General features: G+C 37.1%; 1 protein-coding gene across 1 annotated transcript in view; it reads right to left on the bottom strand.

Annotated features, from left to right (window-relative positions):
• Positions 1 to 20,703, bottom strand: part of Lrriq1 (leucine rich repeats and IQ motif containing 1) — a 24,548-nt gene extending 3,845 nt beyond the window's left edge. Inside the window, exons 1-7 of the mRNA XM_021175233.2 lie at positions 20,401 to 20,703; positions 18,405 to 18,549; positions 10,502 to 10,628; positions 8,171 to 8,262; positions 7,033 to 7,150; positions 4,442 to 4,665; positions 1,305 to 1,379 (exon numbers count right to left, since the gene is read on the bottom strand). Of these exons, the coding sequence (XP_021030892.1) occupies positions 1,305 to 1,379; positions 4,442 to 4,665; positions 7,033 to 7,150; positions 8,171 to 8,262; positions 10,502 to 10,628; positions 18,405 to 18,545 (777 nt within the window). The 5' untranslated portion in view covers positions 18,546 to 18,549; positions 20,401 to 20,703. The remainder of the gene's footprint in view (positions 1 to 1,304; positions 1,380 to 4,441; positions 4,666 to 7,032; positions 7,151 to 8,170; positions 8,263 to 10,501; positions 10,629 to 18,404; positions 18,550 to 20,400) is intronic.
• Positions 20,704 to 22,152: the final 1,449 nt, after the last annotated feature.

The following is a 22,152-nucleotide window of genomic DNA, read 5'->3' on the forward strand; positions in this document are numbered from 1 at the left end:
GCAGGGCAGGTCTCTGTCCTCCGGCTGGGAGGGTGCCGGAAGTCTGCGGCCCCAAAAGGGTGCTGCCTCAGCGGCTCTGTGGCTCCCCCCTGTCCCAGAAGCTGTCTCTATTTATTTATTTATTATGTAAGTACACTGTAGCTGTCTTCAGATGCACCAGAAGAGGGCATCAGATCTCATTACGGGTGGTTGCTGGGATTTGAATTTCAGACCTTCGGAAGAGCAGTCGGGTGCTTTTACCCACTGAGCTATCTCTCCAGCCCTCTCTTCTAATTTTTACTTTTGAGGTCAGAGATTAGTCTTACTTTTGATGTTTTGAGCAGTATGTGTTATCCCTATATTCTAATGTTTCCTTACTTCTGTGACTCAAATTTAACTAATTTCACTACCACATTCCAACTGTGATTCTCATGTTATCTATTCTTCCTGAAGATCACTGTCTTTGAATGTTCACTTTTAAATGATATTTTCAAAAACAACCCCCCTTTGCCAGACTGTGGTGGCACACACATAGTTTAGTCCCAGCATAGGGGAGGAAGAGGCAGGTAGATCTCTGAGGTCAATGCCAGCCTGGTCTACAGAGTGATGTACAGGGCAGCCAGGGCTACACAGAGAAACCCTGTATCTAACAAGACAAACAAAACAAAACAACAAAAACAAAACAAACAAGCAAAAACGCCCATTGACCTTCATGCTCTTACCTCTGCCTTCTGAGTCACATGGTCTCCCTTTAAAAAAACATTATTGTTATGAAGATTTAGCTATTTTTCAGTGGTTCCTAGGCTATTTTCTACTTTATTTTCTCATCCTTTCCACTCAACACTTTCACTATTTCCTTTTAAACTCTCTTCTGCTTCACTAATGCCCCAGTATGTCCAATAAACTGTCACAATCAATCATCAATTTTTAATGTTCACATTAAATGCTAATAAAACATACTTAACATTTTACAATAAATTATAATTTTCACTTACATGTTATCTGTATAGCTATTTAGTTAGTGGAAAAGATTTATGGTTATTTTTATAGACCTATCTTCAAACATTTGGATGGCATGTCATTTATAATTATGCATTTTCCTCTTTTTACTTAATGAAATTTTCTGTTTACATGTCTAGTGATTTCTGCATATATAGGTGCACATGCATATATATATATATATATATATATATATGCACATATATGAAACTAACCTAGATTATTTCCATACCATATAGGAAATATTATCTTAAAATGGTCATTATTTTTTTAAAACATAATAGTTTAGTTCAATTAGAGAATAACAATAAACATATAACATATACCTCATGCTGTCTGTATTTTTCTTTCCATATTTTCTCTTCTTTATGGAGTTCATCATTCATTTTGTCTTGGTCTTGCTGAATATAAAATAACATCAGAATATTATTATATTCAAATATCAAATGACATATTTCAAATTCTTTCAATACATTTATAAACAATGATTAAATATGACAATCTCCCAGAGTCTTCACTTATTAGTAGTGAAAACCCAAGATATCTAAAATACTCCTGGATGATTTAGAAAAATAAAATAAGGAAAAAACCAACCTAACAAATAAAAATACCATATTGCGGAAGGTATCACTGTGCACAATCTCATATTGTACTACAAGCTACAGAGATATAGCAACAACAACAACAACAACAAAACCCTTATGGTACTTGCACAAAAGTAGACATGTTGATTAATGGGATAAAATTGAAGACCTAGACATAAATGTACATACTAATGGACATCTGATTTTTTTTTTTAAAAGAAGCCAGAAATACATACTGGAAAAAGAACGCATTTTTAACAAATAGTACTCAACAAACTGGATGGCTGTATGTAGAAGAATGCAAATAGATCCAGACTTATCATCCTGCAAAAACTTAACTCCAAATCAATCAAATACATCTACCTGAGGTTAAATATAGTTAATCTGACAAAAGAGAAAGTGAACTTAATGGCACAGGAAGAAACTTTCTGAACAGAACACACATTGAGAACAATTAACAAATGGCACCGCATAAAACTATAAAGCAAATGACACTGTCACTCAGACCAAAGAGCAGGGTAGAGATGAGAAAAGATTTTTAACAACCACTCATCTGATAGAAAGCAAACATCTAAAATATGTGTAAAGAACAAAGAAAAAAAAAACTCCATCAAGCAATGGGGTACAGATCTAGAGAGAAAGAATGCTGAAAAGAGGAAATTAAGCTGGCTGAGTAGCTTAAGGAATGTTTAATATCCACAGTCATCAGGAAAGTGCAAATCAAACCTACTTTGAGATTTCACTTTAACAACAGTCAGAATAGCCAGATCAAATAAAACATAGGACATCCCATGCTGGCAAGAATATGGAGTAATAAAAAGAGTCATCTGTTGCTAGTGGGACTACAAACTTGTGCACCACCATGGAAATCAGTATGGTGATTTCTCAGAAAGCAGGGAGTCTAACAACCTCAAGAGCCAGCTATACCACTTTTGGGCACATACCTCAAGGACACTTCATCCTTCCCTATACATAATAGTCAGAATAGATGGCTGCCAATGGTTGAATGGATAAGGACTTTGTGGTATGTTCACAAAATGGAACATGAATTGCCTGTTAAAAATGAAATCATGAAATCCACAGGTAAATGGAGTTAAATAAAATCATTCTGAGTGAGATAATAACCCAGAACCAGAAAGACATAAGGTAAGCATTCACTTCTATGGGGATGCTAGCTGCCAAATCTTTAATAAGCTTGCTACAATGTGTAGAAAAATATAGGCTAGGTATAGAGTAAGGGACTAGGGGGAAGGGAAAGCTTCCTGGGACAAGGAAATAGAATAGCTACAAATGTATTGGGTTTCTGACTCTGATGGAGGCTCTAACGCCAGGGCAAGAGACAGTAAGGGAGGAAATATGGAGAGAGATATGTAAAATTAAGGCCATTTGAGGGGTGGTATGTTAACTTCATGGAGTAGAAGACTCCATATATACATATGTGTGTATGTATACATGACATATACATGTACATATTTGAATGTCATCAAAATTAAATCACCAAACCGTGGGAGAGACTGAGTCCCAACTGAACAGTTATAATCAACAAATGAAGCCTACTGTTCCAGGAATAAACGACCTAATTGTGAATCTCCAAATAACCCAGGCTATTGCTAAGGTTGTTAGGGACTCTTTGGGAAGACAGTAAATTGTATATTCTGAATTCATTATAAGAATGTTGAATAGTCTAATAGAAAAGCTTTCAAACAACAAAGCATAATAAAGTGTCTAGTTAGGAATACATTAGATCTACAAAAGACTAATTTTCTTGTATCAGAATTTTGTGAAGCAAACCACTCTCAGTTTCAAAAATTAAGTTCCAGGGCTGGAGAGATGGCTCTGTGGTTAAGACCACTGACTGTTCTTCCAGAGGTCTTGAGTTCAATTCCCAGCAACCACATGGAGGCTCACAACAACCTGTAATGGTATCCGAAGCCATCTTCTGGTGTGTCTGAGGACAGCTACAGTGTATTCACATACATAAAAATAAATAAATCCTAAACAATAAACAAACAAACAAACAAATAAATAAAGATTAAGTTACAACCATGGACAACAGAGACCAGAGACTGGTATCATTAAAACATGCACCTGAGGTTTCATTTTAAATCTTCCAGTGGTAACTAAAAGTGACAACTAACTTATTAGAATTTAATAATTACTATTGTCTAAAACTTAAAGCACCACTGTTCAAGTTGATGATGCCTTTTAGTATAAGCTAGTGAACACTGTTCTAATTAGTTACAAGTAGAACATTTAAAAAATGAATTCTAAATAATACACAGACCAACCTTACTTAGTGAAAAACAAAATTTGATCTTGCCTCTATATAAGCATGGAATTGAACTCCCAAATTCCATCAGTTTACCATTAACATGTTAGTATGATTTGACCGTACAAACCTCAATTTTGACACACCTAACAAATAGAAATACAAATGGAATAATAAACAGTGAAAAATCTTAGCTTTGAAGGCAGGGCCGAGAATGTCATCTAAATTACTCAACCACTTTAACTTATTATATCTTATATAATGTGGCATATGTCAGATAATAAAGAACATACATAATATAATCAAAGGAACTGTCTTTTCTGTGACTCAAAAGGCATAAAAAGTAGTAGGATATTTTGCAAATTTCAAATTATGTAGGATACTCCTTGAAATTCCATAAACCCTAGTGGCCTCCAGGATCAAGAGTCCACATCTGAAGTTCTGATGGAGTTCATGCAAACTAATCCAGGCATTGAAGACTTACTCCATGAGCAGATATTTCCCTCATCAAGAGTAATTAAAAACCACAGAGTAATCTCCATTTATGCTACGACATCAATACCCTTCTCAGAGAAGCTATGCTTTTAGCGAGAGGTGAAAAATAATATACCTTCTGAAGATCCTCTAATTTTTTCTTTTCAACTTCAAACTGTCTCATCCAGCACTGTCTCTTCTCGTCTTCCTCTTGAAATTTCCGTTTTTCTCTATCACTCTGAGCTTCCAGAGTTTCCTTATCCTTTTCTTCTAGTTCTTGTTGTTTGTCCTGCCAAGCTTCAAAAGATTTTCTACATCTTTCTTCCACTTCAAAGTATCCAAAACTCAAATCAGCCTCATCTGCATTCGTTCAGAGAAACAAACGTAGTACTCTTGAGATCAATCCTATCACACTGATCTATTTTGCCATATAAACATAATGTAAAAGCATATAACCACAGCATTGAAAATGTCTACATTTTCAAAAGTAAACCAATGTCAACTTTGCAGATATGCAATCTTATCTGATTACATGTAAAAATCCTATGACTGTCAATAAGGAAATCAAATAACTTTCCTTAAAATAGTCACTAAAATTTAAAATATTGTGTGTTTGGGTGTGTCTGTGCATTCAGAGCTAAGTGATACAGTTAAGAGACATTGTTCATAATTCTTTTGGTTAGCTTATCATTTGTGTTTTGATAAGAATTTTAAGATTTTTAAAAATTTCTGAAGAGAATTTTATTGTAATTTTGAAGGGAATTACAATGAGTTTGTTGATTACTTTGGAGATTGTGGTTATTTTCATAATAGTAATACTCCCAAACCATGTATATAGGAGATCTTTTCAACTTGTGGTGTGTTCAATTCCTTTTGTCAGTGATTTTTCTTAGTATTTTCTTTGTTTTTTGAATTTTATACATGAGTACTTAAATTTTTCCTTGGACACTATGCTGGCTGGTTTTGTATCCACCTGACAGAAACTAAACTTAGAGGAAGAAACCTCAGATGAGGAAATTCCACCTTAAGATAAAGCTGTAGTTCTGCCTGTAGGTCAGTTTTTAAAATAGTGATTGATTTGGAAGGACCTAGCTCATTGTTAGTGGGTTCACCCCTGAGCTGGTGGTCATGGGTTCTTTAAGAAAGCAGGCTGAGTCTCCCAAAACAGAAGAATGGATGCAGAAAATGTGGATACTACTCATTTATTAAGAATGAGGACATCCTGACTTTTGCAGGCAAGTGGATGGAACTAGAAAATATCATCCTGAGTGAGGTAACTCCGACCCAAAAGGACATGCATGTTATGTACTCACTAATAAGTGGATATTAGCCAAAAATAAAAAAATTAAAAAATAAAAAAAAGCAAACGTACAGAATACCCAAGATACAGTCCACAGAATTCAAAAGGCCCAACAAGCTGAAGTACCCAAGTGAGGATGCCTCAGTCCCACTTGGGAGAGAGAAGAAAGCAATCACAAGTGGGAAAAGAGGGAGGGAGGGACTTGGGAGAGAATGTGGACAGGGTAGGGGGACAGTGCGAGGTAGAAGGTAACTTGATCTGTTATTGGGTGAAGGAAAAGGACTGAAACCCTGAGGCCCAGAAAAAAGAATGTAAACAGGCAGCCTCAGGAAATGAGAGGTTGAGGGGACCCTCCAGAATGCACCAGAGACCTGGGAGGTGAGAGACTCCCAGGACTCAAAGGGAGGGACCTTTAATGGAATTTATAGAGCCCACCTCCAGCAGGAAGACAGGACATCAAGTGAGGGATGGGGTTGCAATCTCACAGTCACACCTCTGACCGTAATTGTTCATGTCTGAAAGAATTACAGGGATGGAAAAGAAATCCCAGCAACAGGCCCAAAGTGGAATCCAGCTCAAGGGGAGATTCCAAGGCCAGACACTATTACCGAGGCTATGGGGAGCTCACAAAAAGGGACCTAGCATGACTGCACTCAGGAAGACTCAACAAGCAGCTGAAAGAATCAGATGCAGTTATTTTCATCCAACCAATGGACAGAAGCGGCTGACCCCTGTTGTTGAATTAGGGAAGGCTGAAAGGAGCTGAGGAGAAGGGTAATCCTGTAGGAGGACCAGCAGCAGTCTCAATTAATCTAGACCCTGGAGATCTCTCAAACACTGGACCACCAAAAAGACAGGATACACCAGCTGATATGAGGCCCCCAACACACATACAGTAGAGGACTTCCAGATCTGTGTTCATTCAGAGATGAAGCACCTAACCCTCAAGAGACTGGAGGCCCCAGGGAGTTTAGAGATCAGGTGGGTTGCGGGGTGGGGGCAGCCACGTGGGGACAGGATGGGGTAGGAATGAGGTGTGGGAGGTGGAGCAGTCAGAGGGTGGATGGGGTGGTGAATGGAATATGGAGTGTAAAAAATAAATTAAAAATTTAAAAAAATAGTCATAAACATGTATTGAACCATCTCTGCCTCCTGGGAATGAAGCCAACAAGATGGTGAGTGAATTTAAAAAACTAACTAAAAATATTCCTGTCATTTCCATCCCTACCCATCTCCCCTCCAGCTTACCCCTTGTCTTTTCTATGTATTCTGGACTTCATCTTTTTTTGTATTTTATTAAGAAATAATGACTTTCAGTTTTAAATTTTTTATAGTTGTATATTTACAAGTACCCATAAAAATTTTCAATACACTTCTATACATCATGTAAAAAAATATTTAAGCATATAATTGGGAATATTGCCCACCTGGTAAAATATATTCATCCATGGGTGTGTCAGGAGTAATAGTCTCACGAACGGAAACACACCTGGCAGAAGGAGCTAGACTTCTCATAAATTCTTCCTTTTCTATTACAGATAATATCTTAGAGGTTAAAAGAATATCTTCATTATTTTATTATTGAAGAAAGCCAGAATAGGGCAAAGATATTATTTTAATAATGTCTAAATATACATACTGAGAATATGATTTACTGTAAACCTTTCAAAAACACTAATGTTTTCTTTATAAAAATATTTATCCTCTTAAGCTTTTACAAATGAAGTTATTACTAACTTATAATAGTCAGTGAATATGCTTAATTATCCCTTAAAAAATGTCCCTTGCTCCTGATGGTTTTCTATTTTTATTCTCTTCTCTTGTCTGTCTTTATTATCTCTACTGATTGTTCATGTACACGGGTTATTAATATACTCAGTATAATACAAAGAAAACTATCATCTACTTAAACCTGAATCGTGCATATAGTTTTGACTAATAGTATTATATAATTATGTTTCCACTGTAGTTAAAAATATACAGGATGTCTTCAATGATGCAACAAAATTCAAAATTAGTTCTTCAAATCTGCATGTTAACAAAAAAAAAGACTACAAAGCATACAAAATATTTTTCAAGTTATTTTCAAACTCTTGCAAAGTCTCAACAGAGCTAGACAGAATAGATACTTTGAATGAAAATGAAGCTAAGTAGAAAATCTTTAAAAGACATTCCTCAAAATACACTTGGGAGGTTTCAACCTCCAAATGTAAGATAAAACCTTCTGCTCTGGAAGATTCTCTGCAGTGAAGTATCTTCTTTCATAAGAAATACAGTAAACATTATAACACATTCACTGCTTTGCTTCAAAAATGATAAATGCAGCATCATTCTATTGTTCTGTGCATATGAACATTATATTCCCAAGTACATATGGATCAAATCACTATTTTAAGAACATAAATTTTTGTAGTTTTATATAATATGCCAGAGCACACTATGAAACAAAAAATGATTTGCTTAAAATAATCAAACTTCAGGCAATAAACTAACATCCTATGTAATAGAAAATGACAAATTCCTAGTTGCAATAGGAGCCCTTCCATTCAGATGCTAAATGCATACCTTCATTAATTGCTCAGAATTTGCTTTAGATTCAGGTAATGACCCAGTCCTCAAATGCATGTGACTGTCAGTCACTGTGCCATGGTTACAACCTAGAGAAAACATGAGGGGACTATAATTTCAAATATTAGAGCACATGTCAAAATCTCAAACCTTTTTGTTACTCTTTCATCTTAATTTCTATCAACATACTTGATCAGTAATATTAACTCCAAAAAATAGAAAGTACTTTTTTAGAGTTGTAAAAAAAAATTATCAGTATTTGGAAAATAAAAGCAAACTTCTAAAAATACTCACTGTCTTGCTATCACTTTTCATAGTCTAGACAGTTTTGGGTTTTATGTATTTAGGATCAGAGCTGTTTGATAATATAATATTGTATAACTCAATTTCTGAAGACATGAACAAACCTCTACTCACTCCAGGAAGAAATCTGAACACAAAATAAAAACTGCCAAAGTCGAACTTAGTGAACCAACAGGGCAAAAAACTGACAAAAACAAAATAAAAACTACCAAAGTTGAACTTAGTGACCCAACAGGGCAAAACAGGATTCATTCAGACAGCTCCATTAGCACAGTTCACCCCAGCATCAGCAATAGCTTAAGAAAGCTGGAACCCTGGGTCTTACTACAGGATTTGCCAAGACTCTAAAGTTTGGAGAGCATCCCTTGAAAGCCATTCAGTTGGTCTCAACTTCTTGAAAGCAGCTCAGCTGGTCTCTGCCTCTTGGCAGCTAAGATGGCCTGAGTCTTTTCTAGGGAGTTATGCTGATGTAAGTCTCTTCCTTTCCAGCAGGTGTTTGTCTGAGAATGTCTCTAGGCAGTTTTTACTGTTTATCTAAGCCTGGGAGTGAGGGGCCTAGAGTGTCTGATCAGTTTTAGAATGTCTGAAGCCTTGGGTATGGTTATTGCCTGAGTCCTAAGGAGCCTCCACTTATATTAACATCCTCACTTGAGCTTCCTGAAGGATGGAAGGTTTCGCTTTCCTTTAGAACACCCCAAGTTGTGAGGACATTCCCTCCAAAATGGAGTGTTTTCTTTCAAGGAAATTGCCTACACAAATAGCATACACTGACAACTTGATAAGAAAGAGAAATATATGTAGTCTCAATTCGATCTGTCAGAAACTGACATTAGAATTCTAAACTATGTAATAAAAATATTTACTACAAATAGTAATTTAAAAGATTAAAATTACCACAATTGAATGATACTAATTCTGTGAGATTTAATTGAATTTTATTTCCTTTTTGTGATTAGTTCAAATGTAATTATATTCCTTTTATGTAGTGTGTTAACTTTTTGTCAGTGTTTCCTAATAGTAAACCGCCTTAAGAGAGGACCTGTCAACTCTTCCCAGTTACTTTACCAAATATGATATTTTCCTTCTTCAATATTTATTTAAAATCTTTCTGGAATGCTTTACAGTGTAAAAAGCTGAAAGAAAATAATATAATTATCCACATTCTTTTCCAACTAACTTTCTGTGAGTGAGTTAAATCAAATTGTATTATCATAAAGCTGTTATGTATAAGAGGAAGCAAGTGATGTTTCCATTTTTGACCCAGGTTATGATAGAGGAAGTGTGAATCATAAATAATACTCTACAAAAAAAATCTAATATAGAACTTGTATGTGTTTGTGTATATGTATGTGTGTGTCTGTGTACATGTGGGGGGTGTGTATGTGTGTATTGTCTGTGTATGTACACTGAGTGTGTCTGTGTTTATGTGTGTATGTGTATCTTCTGTGTGTGTGTGTGTGGTATGTGTATGTACATGGGTATATATATTGTGTAAGGGTATGTGTTACATGTGTGATGTGTGTGTGGTGTGTGTATATACATGGTGTGTGTGTATGTGTATTGTGTATGTATGTACATGGGGTACACGTGGTACGTGTGTGATGTGTGTTTGGTGTGTGTGGTACGTGTCATGTGTGTATGTACATGGAGAGTATGGGTTGTGTGGGTGTATATGTGTATATATGTGTGTATATGTATGGTGTGTATTTGTATAGTGTATGTATATGTATAAGAGTATGTGTATATATGTGTACATATGTGATGTGTGTGTATGTATGTGTGCATATGTTTGCGTGTGTGTGTGTGTGTGTGTGTGTGAGTGTCTGCATACTGACACTGACTCTGTGTTTTCTAATTATAGTGGACAACAGTTTCTATACAGTACTATTCTGGAAAAGGCAGAGTTAACCTTTGGTTCTCATCATACAGTCTGTTTCTGCAGTCTTTGTAATAATTATGCTTCTGATTGTGGCAGCTGGCCCTCAAAGATTGTTATTCAAAAGAATGACTCACTTTCATTTATACCTTTCTTATAATCACTGAAGATATCAGTATCTTCTACGTCCTGAAGAATGAGTTCTTCAGCAGTTTTACTCTTGTTCTTTATGATGTTGATATAATGAAGAACTGACTCTGGCAATTCAAGCAAATCCTAAAATTTTGAGTTACAAAAATATGAGATGATTACCAATGGTCATATGTCAAGTATTGCAGTCTTTATTTCATACCAAAAATTTCAGCAAACTGTGTAAATAGGTAAAAGTGCCCATATAAAAGGTCTATTTCAAAGAAACATAGTTGCTTGTTTTCCTCCTGTTTTCGTGCAGCTATGTGTTCTTAGAAAATTCTAAGAAAATAAGTGAAAAAGTTAACTAGTCATAATTTGCATCTTTATTAGAGGTTCTATGTTTCTGATGCCATCCTTAAGTTCTTGATATTTTGTTTCTATATTACAAATATTTATTGTAAAATAAAGATTAAAGTTTTTTATAAAATATAATATTAACTAATAGCTTATGTAATTATTTAATATGTAATTATCAAATACAGTTGAATTTATGTGACATTATAGAACATTGCAGAGAAATTTTAATCCAGCAACATGGCTCCTTTGGTTGAGACACAGAAATGCCCTTAGTACACACCTTTAATCCCAAAAAATGAAGGTAAAGTTGGTTGGTAGAAGGAAGCAGCCGTGTTTGGAAGTAATTTCTAATTGAGTAACACACAAAGTAATGAATCAGAAAGATTTGATGGAATGAGTGGAGATAAAATTTGCCCAGCTCTCAAGGGAACAGACAGAGAAGAGAGGCTACTTAAGAGAGCAGTGCAGCCCAGACTGGCCTCGAACTCATGTTCCTCCTGCTTCTACCTCCTTCAGCAAATCCTACTGGGCAGTTGCTCAGAAAAATGGACATAGTACTACCGGAGGATCCAGCAACACCTCTCCTGGGCATATATCCAGAAGATGTCCCAACCAGTAAGAAGGACACATGCTCCACTATGTTCATAGCAGCCTTATTTATAATAGCCAGAAGCTGGAAAGAACCCAGATGCCCCTCAACAGAGGAATGGACACAGAAAATGTGGTACATTTACACAATGGAGTACTACTCAACTATTGAAAACAATGAATTTATGAGATTCTTAGGCAAATGGATGGATCTAGAGGATATCATCCTGAGTGAGGTAACCCAATCACAAAAGAACACACATAATATGCACTCACTGATAAGAATATTAGCACCAAAGCTCAGAATACCCAAAATACAATTCACAAACCACATGAAGCTCAAGAAGAAGGAAGACCAAAGTGTGGATACTTTGATCTGTTTTAGAAGGGGGAACAAAATGACCATCCAGAGACTGTCCCACCTGGGGATGCATCCCATATACAATCACCAAACCCAAACACTATTGTGGATGCCAACAAGTGCTTGCTGACTGGAGCCTGATATAGCTGTCCCCTGAGAGATTCTGCCAGTGCCTGACAAACACAGAAGTGGATGCTCACAGCCATCCATTGGACTAAGTACTGGATACCTAATGAAGGAGCTAGAGAAAGGACCCAAGCAGTTGAGGGGGTTTGCAGCCCCATAGGACTAACAGCAATATGAACTAACCAGTAGCCCCAGAGCTCCCAGAGACTAAACCATCAACCAAAGAGTACACATGGCGGAACTCATGGCTCCAGCTGCATATTTAGCAAATATGCAAAGGATGGCCTAGTCAATGGGAGAAGAGGCCCTTGACTAGGCCTATTGGTCCTGTGAAAGATCTATGCCCCAGTGTAGGGGAATACCAGGGCCAGAAAGGGAAGTGGGTGGGTTGGTGAAGTGGGAGAGGGGATAGGAGGAGGGGATTTGCAGAGAGGAAACCATGAAAGGAGATAACATTTGAAATGTAAATAGAGAAAATATCCAAAAACGACAAAAAAAGAAGGAAAAAACAAACAAAATCCAAAAAAAGAAACCCAAAATAAAATAACAGCAAACCTTGTTTGGTATTAGTTAGAAATTTTGAATGTGAAGGGAAATAAACGTGTTTATATGTGGTCTGGAAAAAAATAAGAGAGAGCAGTGCAGAGATGGGGGAGGGGAGGAGGCAGTTTTACTGGAAGAATTTTATAGAGACAGGTTCAAGAGTGAACAGCCCAGACACAGGTGAGGACAGAAGGAGCCAAGTGAGGAGGCGCCAGAAGATTAGAAAACATTACCAAAATTAGTTTGAGGCCAAACAGAGCAATTCATCAGAGGCAGAGAAGGAAGCCAGATTAAATCAGTCAGATTGGAAAGGAGTTTGTGCCAAAACAGCTGAGTTGAATTAGCCAGTCAGAGCTCAGAAAGTGTAAGGTTATTTGCAGGAAGTCTCAGAGGTTGAAAACATTCTAGGCCAAGATTAGATTGTACTGAGTTTAGAAGCTTCCAGATCTATGCCTATGTTAGCAGACAGAGGCAGTATACAACCAGATGACAATTTACATGAGGCAAATAAAAATTACTACTACAAAACTTCTAACAATAGAGCCTAGATAAATTTTTAAATTTTCTAAATACCTAAGTAGAAATATATAAATATGCTACATGTATAATTTAAGTTCATTCCTATGCAAATAAAACCTACTGTTAGACAATATAATGCAAAATTTACTATTAATAAAAATATTTCAAACATTTAAACATATTTTAATAACAATCCTAGAACTATTAGTACATGAATAAAAAAATCTTCATCGAGGAACATAAATCACAGAATGATTGACACACACAGATATTCCTGATGCAGAAAAGGTGACAGGCTTAGGAACAGAGGAGTAAGCAAAGCTTTCTGTTATATTGGGTTTCCACTAGTTAAGAAAATAGCCTTTGACTCTATTATAACTAATGAAATATATTATTATCTTTAACCATTAGCAGCACCCAGTACATACCTTTCCCTTACCAAACCAAACAAAAACCTATGGCATAAAAGTAAACTTATCTTGACAAAAGAATCCACTCTCTTCCTTTGCTCTCTGTACTTTACTGTGATTGCTACTTCCTGGTTAGCAAGTGGTTTTTTTTTTTTTTTTTTTTTTTTTTTTTTTTTTTTTTTTTTTCTGGTTTTTCGAGACAGGGTTTCTCTGTATAGCCCTGGCTGTCCTGGCACTCACTTTGTAGACCAGGCTGGCCTCGAACTCAGAAATCCGCCTGCCTCTGCCTCCCGAGTGCTGGGATTAAAGGCGTACGCCACCACGCCCGGCTAGCAAGTGTTTTTAACACAAACGGACCGTAGTTATTGTACATTCTGTAAAAGACAATCTTTAACCACTGAATCTTTCATCTTAAGCTATTATTATAATTTACTTGTAATAAGTTATTTGAATTTGACAAATAATTTTATGGTATATTAACCCAGAGTGCAGCCTGAAAGCTTTAATCTGCCTTTGTGTATGAAGCTATAATAAAATAAAATCTATTTTTGTACATCATATTCTAGCATTTTATCCCTCTTAAATTGACTATATAAAAGACATGATAGTTTTAAACTGATTTTATGGTAATACATAAGTGAACGGTAATCTAAAATAATGAGAAAAGCAGAAAGTCTAAATGTGTAGCACAGTGGTGGAACACTGGCCTCATATACGCAAGGTCAAGAGCTCAAGGCCAAGTACAGGAGTAGAAGGGGAGGTAAAATGATATGTGAACTTCACATTTTAAGTTTTCTTTGAAAATAAGGCATAATACATAAAGGTATTCTAGTTTTTGTTTAAAACATTTTTTTGCATCTAACTATCTACCAAGGAACATTAATTATAACTGATACCCTAAGCCATACAAATTCATATGAAAAACATAGTGAAGAATATTCCTTCTATTAAAAAAACCCACTTTCATTAAAAGACTTAAAAATTTGATTGATTTTTTTTATTTGTTGTTATTTTTTTATCTCCGCCCCAAGTTTGATTACTGCTTGCCACCTATTCCTTTGGGAATGATGTCATTCGAAAGCTTGCTGGTGTAATATTAAGTGTCTCCTATGAGATCTTCAGGTGTTGTGTGGACACTCAGTGATGAACTTGCCTCTTAGCACTGCTTTTAATGGGTCCCATAAGTTTGGGTATGCTGGGTTTCATTTTTATTAAATTCTAAAGGATTTTTAATTTCTTTTAAAAACTTCTGTCAGCTTAATTTTTCACTCAGTAGTGAGTGTTTGGGTGAAATGTTCTGTAAATGTCTATTAAGTCCATTTGGTTTAGAAAATCATCTAGCTCCAGCATTTCTCTGTTTAGTTTTTGTCTGGATGACCTATCTATTGGCAAGAGTGGGTTATTGAAGTCTCCCACTTTGCATATGTGATCAAACCTATAGTACTTTTGCTTTTATAAACTTGTGTTTGGGACATAGATGTTAGTAATTGTAATGTCTTGGTTGTTTTTTTCCTATGATGTGTATGTAGTCCCTTTCCCTATATCTTCTCATTAGTTTCAATCAATAAGCCTGAGAAACAAAATTAACTAAAAGTCAGAAAAATAAGATCCAAATTAACAGTCCTGTCAGAGACAAAAACAGAGCAGAAACTGAGAAAAAGCTAAAGAATCATAATGACATAATTTAAAAGATGAACTCTACCAAACTGGAAACTCGAAAAGGAGTGAGTAATTTTCTTGAAATATGCCACTTACCAAATAAATGAAGATCAGATAATCAAATTAAAGAGACATAGAGATCCTACTGAAATAGAAGCAGTAACTAAAAATCTGCTAACAACAATAAAAAGCTCAGAGCCCGATGGCTTTACATTGAATTTTACCAGATTTTGAAAGAAGAGTTAATGGCAATACTTTTCAAATTATTCCACAAAAAAATAGAAACAGAAGAGACACTGTCCAATTCATTCTATGAGGCCACAGTTACCTGATACACAAATCCACAGAAAGATACACTAAACAGATTAGAGATCATTTTCCCTTATGAACATAGATGCAGAAATTCTTAATAAAATACTTACTTGTAAACCAAATCCAAAACATATCACAAGGATAATTCACAATGGTCAAGTAGGCTTCACCCCAGAGAGGCAGGAATGGTTTAACATATGTAAATCAACAAATATAATCTACCATATATACAAACTGATAGACAAAAAAAAAAAATACATGATCTTCTCCTTAGATGCAGAAAAGGCCTTCAACAAAATCCAACACCTCTTCATTTAAAAGTTCTGGAGAGTTTAGGGATACAGAAAGCATACTTCAACATAATAGAACTGATGTACAAGTTCACAGCCAACATAAACCCAAATGGAGAGAAAACTCACAGCATTGCCACTAAAATCAGAAATGAGACAAGGTTGTTCACTCTCTCCATACCTAATATACTACTTGAAATCTTATATAGAGAAATAAGAAAACAATTACAAGTGGTCATAAGAGATTATTTTGAACAATTATACTTCAACATGCTTGGTAATCTAGAAGAAATAGATAAATCTCCAGAAACACAAATATTGCTAAAGTAAAATCTCAACAACTAGGATGCCTGGAGCTAGGGGTGTGGTCCACTTATTAGGAGTGCCTGTCCGGCATGAATGATAAAAGCCTGCATTCAGTCCTTAACACTGTGTGAAACGGAGGGTACTGAGTGCTGTAATCCCAGAACTCTGGAGGTGGAGGCAAGAAGTCAAAGGCTTGATAGCAAGGCTGAAGAAAACACCCGCATAACTCACAGAATATGGAGAACTCAGACTGATGCCTACCTGTAGTCTACACCTCTATGAACAAGTGTTCATAGTACAAGGTACTCTCCTCATTATCCCAAAAGAAAGGGAAACACCAACACAGATAGAAATGATTTGATACATAATGATGAGCTGCCTACAAGATATCCTAGTGTAGTAGTGGCATAAAGCTTATGGGAGTAACCAACCAGCATCTGATAGGTTTAAAGTCCAATCCATGAGACAGAACTCATTCCCAATTGATTGGTCAGCCAAGAACTGGAGATTAGGACCTAGGGGACATACTACCCTTTCTGCTAAGATTATTTCTAATAATACTCTGTTATACTCATGATCAGTGCCTTTTTTACTAGATATTTTCTTTATTTACATTTCAAATGTTATCCCCTTTCCTGGTTTCCCCTCTGAATAGCTCCTATCCCATCTCCCTTCCCCCTGCTCATCAACCCATCCACTGCCACTTCCCTGTCCTGGCATTCCCCTATATTGGGGTATCAATCATTCTCAGGACCAAGGGTCTCTCCTCCCACTGATAACAGACTAGGCTATCCTCTGCTACATATGCAGCTGGGGCCATGGGTCCTTTTCCATGTGTACTCTTTGGTGGTTTAGTCCCTGGGAGTTCTAGGGGTACTGATTGGTTCACATTGTTGTTCCTCCTATGGGGCTGCAAATCCCTTCTGCTCCTTGGATTCTTTCTCTAGCTCTTTCATTGGGAACCCTGTGCTCAGTCCAATGGTTGGCTGAAAGCATTCACCTCTGTATTTGTCAGGCATGATGAGTGTCTTTTTTAGCCACCATCAAAGAGGCATCCTCCTGCAGTAGATGGGAACAAATACAGAGACCTACAACACCCCCCCCCCTAAAAAAAACAAAAACAAAAATTCCAACTAGTGAGACACTTTGGAACACTCAGTCCTAACTGGATATCTTCATGAAATCTCTCCCATTCAGGACTCAGGAAACCCCATGGAAAAATTGTTGGAAAGATTGTGAGAACAAGAGTGAATGGAGCACACCAAGTAAAGACGACCTTCTAAATACAGCAAGGACTAAACACATAAGAACTCAGAGGCTGGCCCAGTGCACAGGGACTGCATTGTTCTGTACCAGGTAGGCTCTCAGCCCTGAAAGCAGAAGTGGGCACAGGCCTCAGCCCTAACCCAGAAGCTAACCATAATTCATAACTACTCTACAAGGATAAATGAGTCCTCTCCAATTCAGCCTCAGTGGGGAATAGAAACCACTATTAAGGGCAGGGCTCAGGGCTAGAGGCAGATAGAAACTCAGTGGCTACTTCAGAGGATCTTTGTCACATGGTGTTTTGTTGGGACATTTTTAACTTTACACGATCCTTTGCATAAACTGTTTTAAGTTTTTAGGGGATTCCTGTGTATGTGAACATGTGTGTTTGTGTGTGTGTGTGTGTGTGTGTATGCGCGCACAGATCTGCATATGTTTTCTAAGCTTTTTCTTTGCTACTTGTTCTTTTGTTTGTTTTTACCTTACTTAATTTTACTAGTATTATTTTGATGTCTCTGTTTTCTAAGGAGAGACAGAAAGGGAGTGAATATGACTGGGAGCTGAAGTACAGAGGATTTTGGGGCAGTTGGGGGAAGGGATACTATAATCAGAATGCAGTACATCAAAAATAATCTACTTTGAATAAAAGTAAGACAAAACAAAACAAAAAAAAGGCTTAAAAGTAAAACCCTCCTTTCTTGGCTCCAGGTTCTTTGCAGATATGAGAACAGAAAGAATTTAAGAGCCAGAGGCTTCTCTACAAGTTAAGAGTGTTTTACAGACACATAGGGAGTTTGCACTATGAATGCACTGTAATTGAAACAGTATGCACAAAGTCTGCGCAAGCTCAATTTAGACGAGATACCAGCATGGAGAGGAGAGGGGCTATGGAGTCTCTCCCCTAGCTAAAGAGCTATTGGGATTTGATAGCTACTAGGAGAGGGGAACTCATTTTTCTTTAAGAGTGTGGCCCTTGTTAGGTGGACCACACTAACCAGTGGAAGGCCACACACCTGAGAGTATATGGGTAGCACAGATGGTTCATTTGGGGTTTTTATATAAATGAGTGGGCAGGGGAGGGGAGATGGATCTTGGAGGAAGAGTGGAGGGTAAAATAAATATGATCAAAATACGTTGTATGAATTTCTCAATGAAAAACGAAAAGCTATGGAGAAACACTTACAGTGTCACTACTGTCACTTTGTGTGTCTGACACTGAATCATTTTCAACCTCATCATTTTCCAAGGAAGAGATGCTGATTTTATCCAATTCAGCTTCGATTTCTTCTCTGAGCTTTGCCTCGCTGTCGTCACTGTCCTCCATAGCTCTTAATGACAAAAAGTAGAACTTAAAAGCAAAGAATCCAATCCATCTCTTAAAAACATGGGTTCAAATTTGCCACATGACCCACCATGTATGTAGACATTTAACTTAAATGTTTTTGGCACTATTTTAGGCTAGCATTATGATTTAAAAAAATTGCTTTGCCTGTCTCCTCATTCAATTTTAAAAACATTTAACTATGAGATGATCAAAACTACTCTTTCATTTCATCCAGAAGAAAAAAATCATATAGAATTGGCAGACTTATCTTTCACAAGGTAGTATTGTCCTTGTAAGTTCAGTCCATTTTAAAAAATTGAACAGTTTGAGTATATAGAAATTAAAATGCACCCAAGAGAAAAACCCAAATCTATTTCTGAGAGGGATCTATGGCTACTTTGCATTCATTGAGTGGAAATTCTAGTAATTCTGACTTAGGCACATGCTCTTGCTAACATAGCACACAGTGACAGATAATGGTCGCCCACTCGAATCCGAAATGTACTGTGCTTAAAGTCCTTACTACTTGAAATGGATTTAGATCTCACATTAATGTGTCTCTACATCCTCAACATCACCTTCATCACCACCACAATGATTTCCAAGAGACTCCGGACTGTGGTAGGCCAAGTATTAAAGGATACATACATAATTAATGACCTTCTGAAGAAGTTAAATGACTGCTGATCATATACTCACTATGTACAGGAGAACACTGATGTTTAAAATGGCTATTTAAGGAGGCTGGAGAGATGGCTCTGTAGTTAAGTGCACTGACTGTTCTTCCAGAGGTCCTGAGTTCAATTCCCAGCAACCACATGGTGGCTCACAACCATCTGCAATGGGATTCGATGCCCTCTTCTGGTGTGTCTGAAGACAGCTACAGTGTACTCACAAATATAAAATAAATAAAGCTTAAAAAAACAACAAAAAAAGCCTCACAAACAAAATATGTGAACTGGCTTTTTAAGCATCTAAAGCCAATAAGCTAATGTATAAGGGGGACAGAACCTCAATTCAGAGCTGCTGCGTCCAAAGTCAGCGATCCTCTCACCACTAAATTGCTTTCCAGTCCTCTAGCTCATGTGAGCTTCTCCTAGACTATGCACTGTGCCTCGCATTCCCAGCAGTTTTGAGCTCTCACACAAGCTGGAGTAAGCTTTTGGTGATCCAGCTGTCTTTCAGTCATTTCTGTTCCTAAAAATAGCTCATTAATGGTATTCATTTACGTAACTCCAATAAAACTGATTGGTTCACCAAGTTGGATTTGGTTGGCACCCTTATTTTGGTCTGCCATAGATGGACCACCAGCAATGAGTAGGTTTTTGTTCACATCTCTCCAGGAATAGTGTCACACAAGAGAACCACCTTCTTCATAACATATAAGCATTCTTCTTGTTCTCTAAATCAGACTTGTCACCTACTAAATTATGCCCCACTCAGTATTCCTTTCCTATATAGTCTCACCTTACATGTTACCTCATCAGAGTCCTCTCCACACCAAATTGAACTAGTATCTAATAAGCTAAGAGGGTAAAATAAAAACCTGTACTTTCCTCTCCTCTAGCTATGGACAGCAGATTTCTTCCTTTCCCACAAGCGATTTCCTGGCCACTTTCTGTGTTGCCTGAGACATGAACACTTAAAGTTTACACCTAGATATATAAGTAAATGTTCAGAAAACAACTTTCTCATTATGCTCCTGGTGTCAGGAATCTTCGCTAGACAACTTCACGCTGGTAGTGAATCACCGAGCTCGCTAATTGTCTAAAAGTGGGAAAAGAGTAGGGCTCTCCTAGTCAGCCAGGGAACAGGGAAACGCACCTCGTATAGTAAGAACAACAAAATTACATACCGGTAAAGGGGTCGGAGGTAGATGGGAAGAAGAGAACTGACAGTTGAGGTGGGGTGCAGTCAGAGGAGCATGACTGGCTTCTCTTTTGACAGAGCTCGGAGAATCTTTAAAGGAAAGGGCTGGAATCCCACGTTCTGCGCAGTCCCCGGTCCTTCCAGGAGTCCTGCCTGCAGTGGCCGCTCAGTGACCTGGCGACTGGACTGGGCGCATCCTGATAATCACAGCAGACCCACTCACAGACACCTTCCTCACTCACCAACGCGATCTGGACTTCCTGCAAGACAGCGCCCACAACCGCTCAACAAATCGTAGCCATGGCAACAGCCAATCTGCAGACTGCGGAGCAGCCCTTCCTTACCGGTGCCCTAGCAGGACAAACAACTTTGATTCTACTTTGGAATTAGAATTGCATTTCGAGACCTGGAGGAGGAAATCATTTTTTTTTTCTCTAGGTTGCTATTAATACTTATATAGTTTGGTGAATTATTTAATGACAATATTCAGTCTTTGAAACTGACAATCTTTAAAATGTGAATACTGTAACAATATGTTTCCTTGGATTGTTGTCTTTAAAAGGATTTTTGTGAAGCAACTGATTTAGCAAAGGAAAAAAATTAAAACTGGAAACACGCCTTGTGGAAACAGATAGATAGTTAGATAGATAGATAGATAGATAGATAGATAATGGTTTTATAGTTTAAAGCTTGCAGGCAAGCCATTATATTCTAAAAGGAAATATTAAACACAACAGTAAAACCAATTTTTAAGCAATATCCTAAAGCAAACATTTCATGACATCTCTGAAAGGAAACAAACAGAAAATATTTCCTGGTAATATGAACTTTAATTATACGAACAGTTGTAACAAAATACAGAGAGAAAGTAGCAGCTATTTTGTACTGAAAAAAAAAACACATTAATACTTTATAAAAAGATAATAACTTAAAACTACCTTGTTTAAGATTTAATAAATTTTAAGGAATGTTCTTTATCAAAGTCCATGCTCAACATCCATTAATTTTGCTTAATTGGTCATTCATAGATTATTACAAATATTTATTTACAATACTTGGGTTAGCATATTGTGTTTAATGTGTTAAAAATATTTTAAGATTAATTTTGTATGTAATTGTCAAAGTATTCACTTTTTCATTAAAAAGCTTTAGTTCTTTAGAAATACATTTTTAAATTACTTTTTTTTTCTTTTTTTAAATATTTCATTAGGTATTTTACACATTTACATTTCCAATGCTATAACAAAAGTCCCCCATAACCCCCCCCAGTCCCCTACCCACCCACTCCCACTTTTTGTCCCTGGCGTTCCCCTATACTGGGGCATATAAAGTTTGCAAGTCCAATGGGCCTCTCTTTCCAGTGAGGGCCAACTAGGCCATCTTTTGATACGAATGCAGCTAGAGTCAAGAGCTCCGGGGTACTGGTTAGTTCATAATGTTGTTCCACCTATAGGGATGCAGATCGCTTTAGCTCCGTGGGTACTTTCTCTAGCTCCTCCACTGGGGGACTGTGATCCATCCAATAGCTGACTGTGAGCATCCACTTCTGTGTTTGCTAGGCCCGGGCATAGTCTCAGAAGAGACAGCTATATCAGGGTCCTTTCAGCAAAATCTTGCTAGTGTATGCAATGGTGTCAGCGTTGGGAAGCTGATCATGGGGTGGATCCCCAGATATGGGAGTCTCTAGATGGTCCATGCTTTCGTCGCAACTCCAAACTTTGTCTCTGTAACTCCTTCC

This window comes from Mus caroli, chromosome 10 (genome assembly GCF_900094665.2).
Source record: "Mus caroli chromosome 10, CAROLI_EIJ_v1.1, whole genome shotgun sequence".
Classification (NCBI taxonomy): Eukaryota; Metazoa; Chordata; class Mammalia; order Rodentia; family Muridae; genus Mus; species Mus caroli.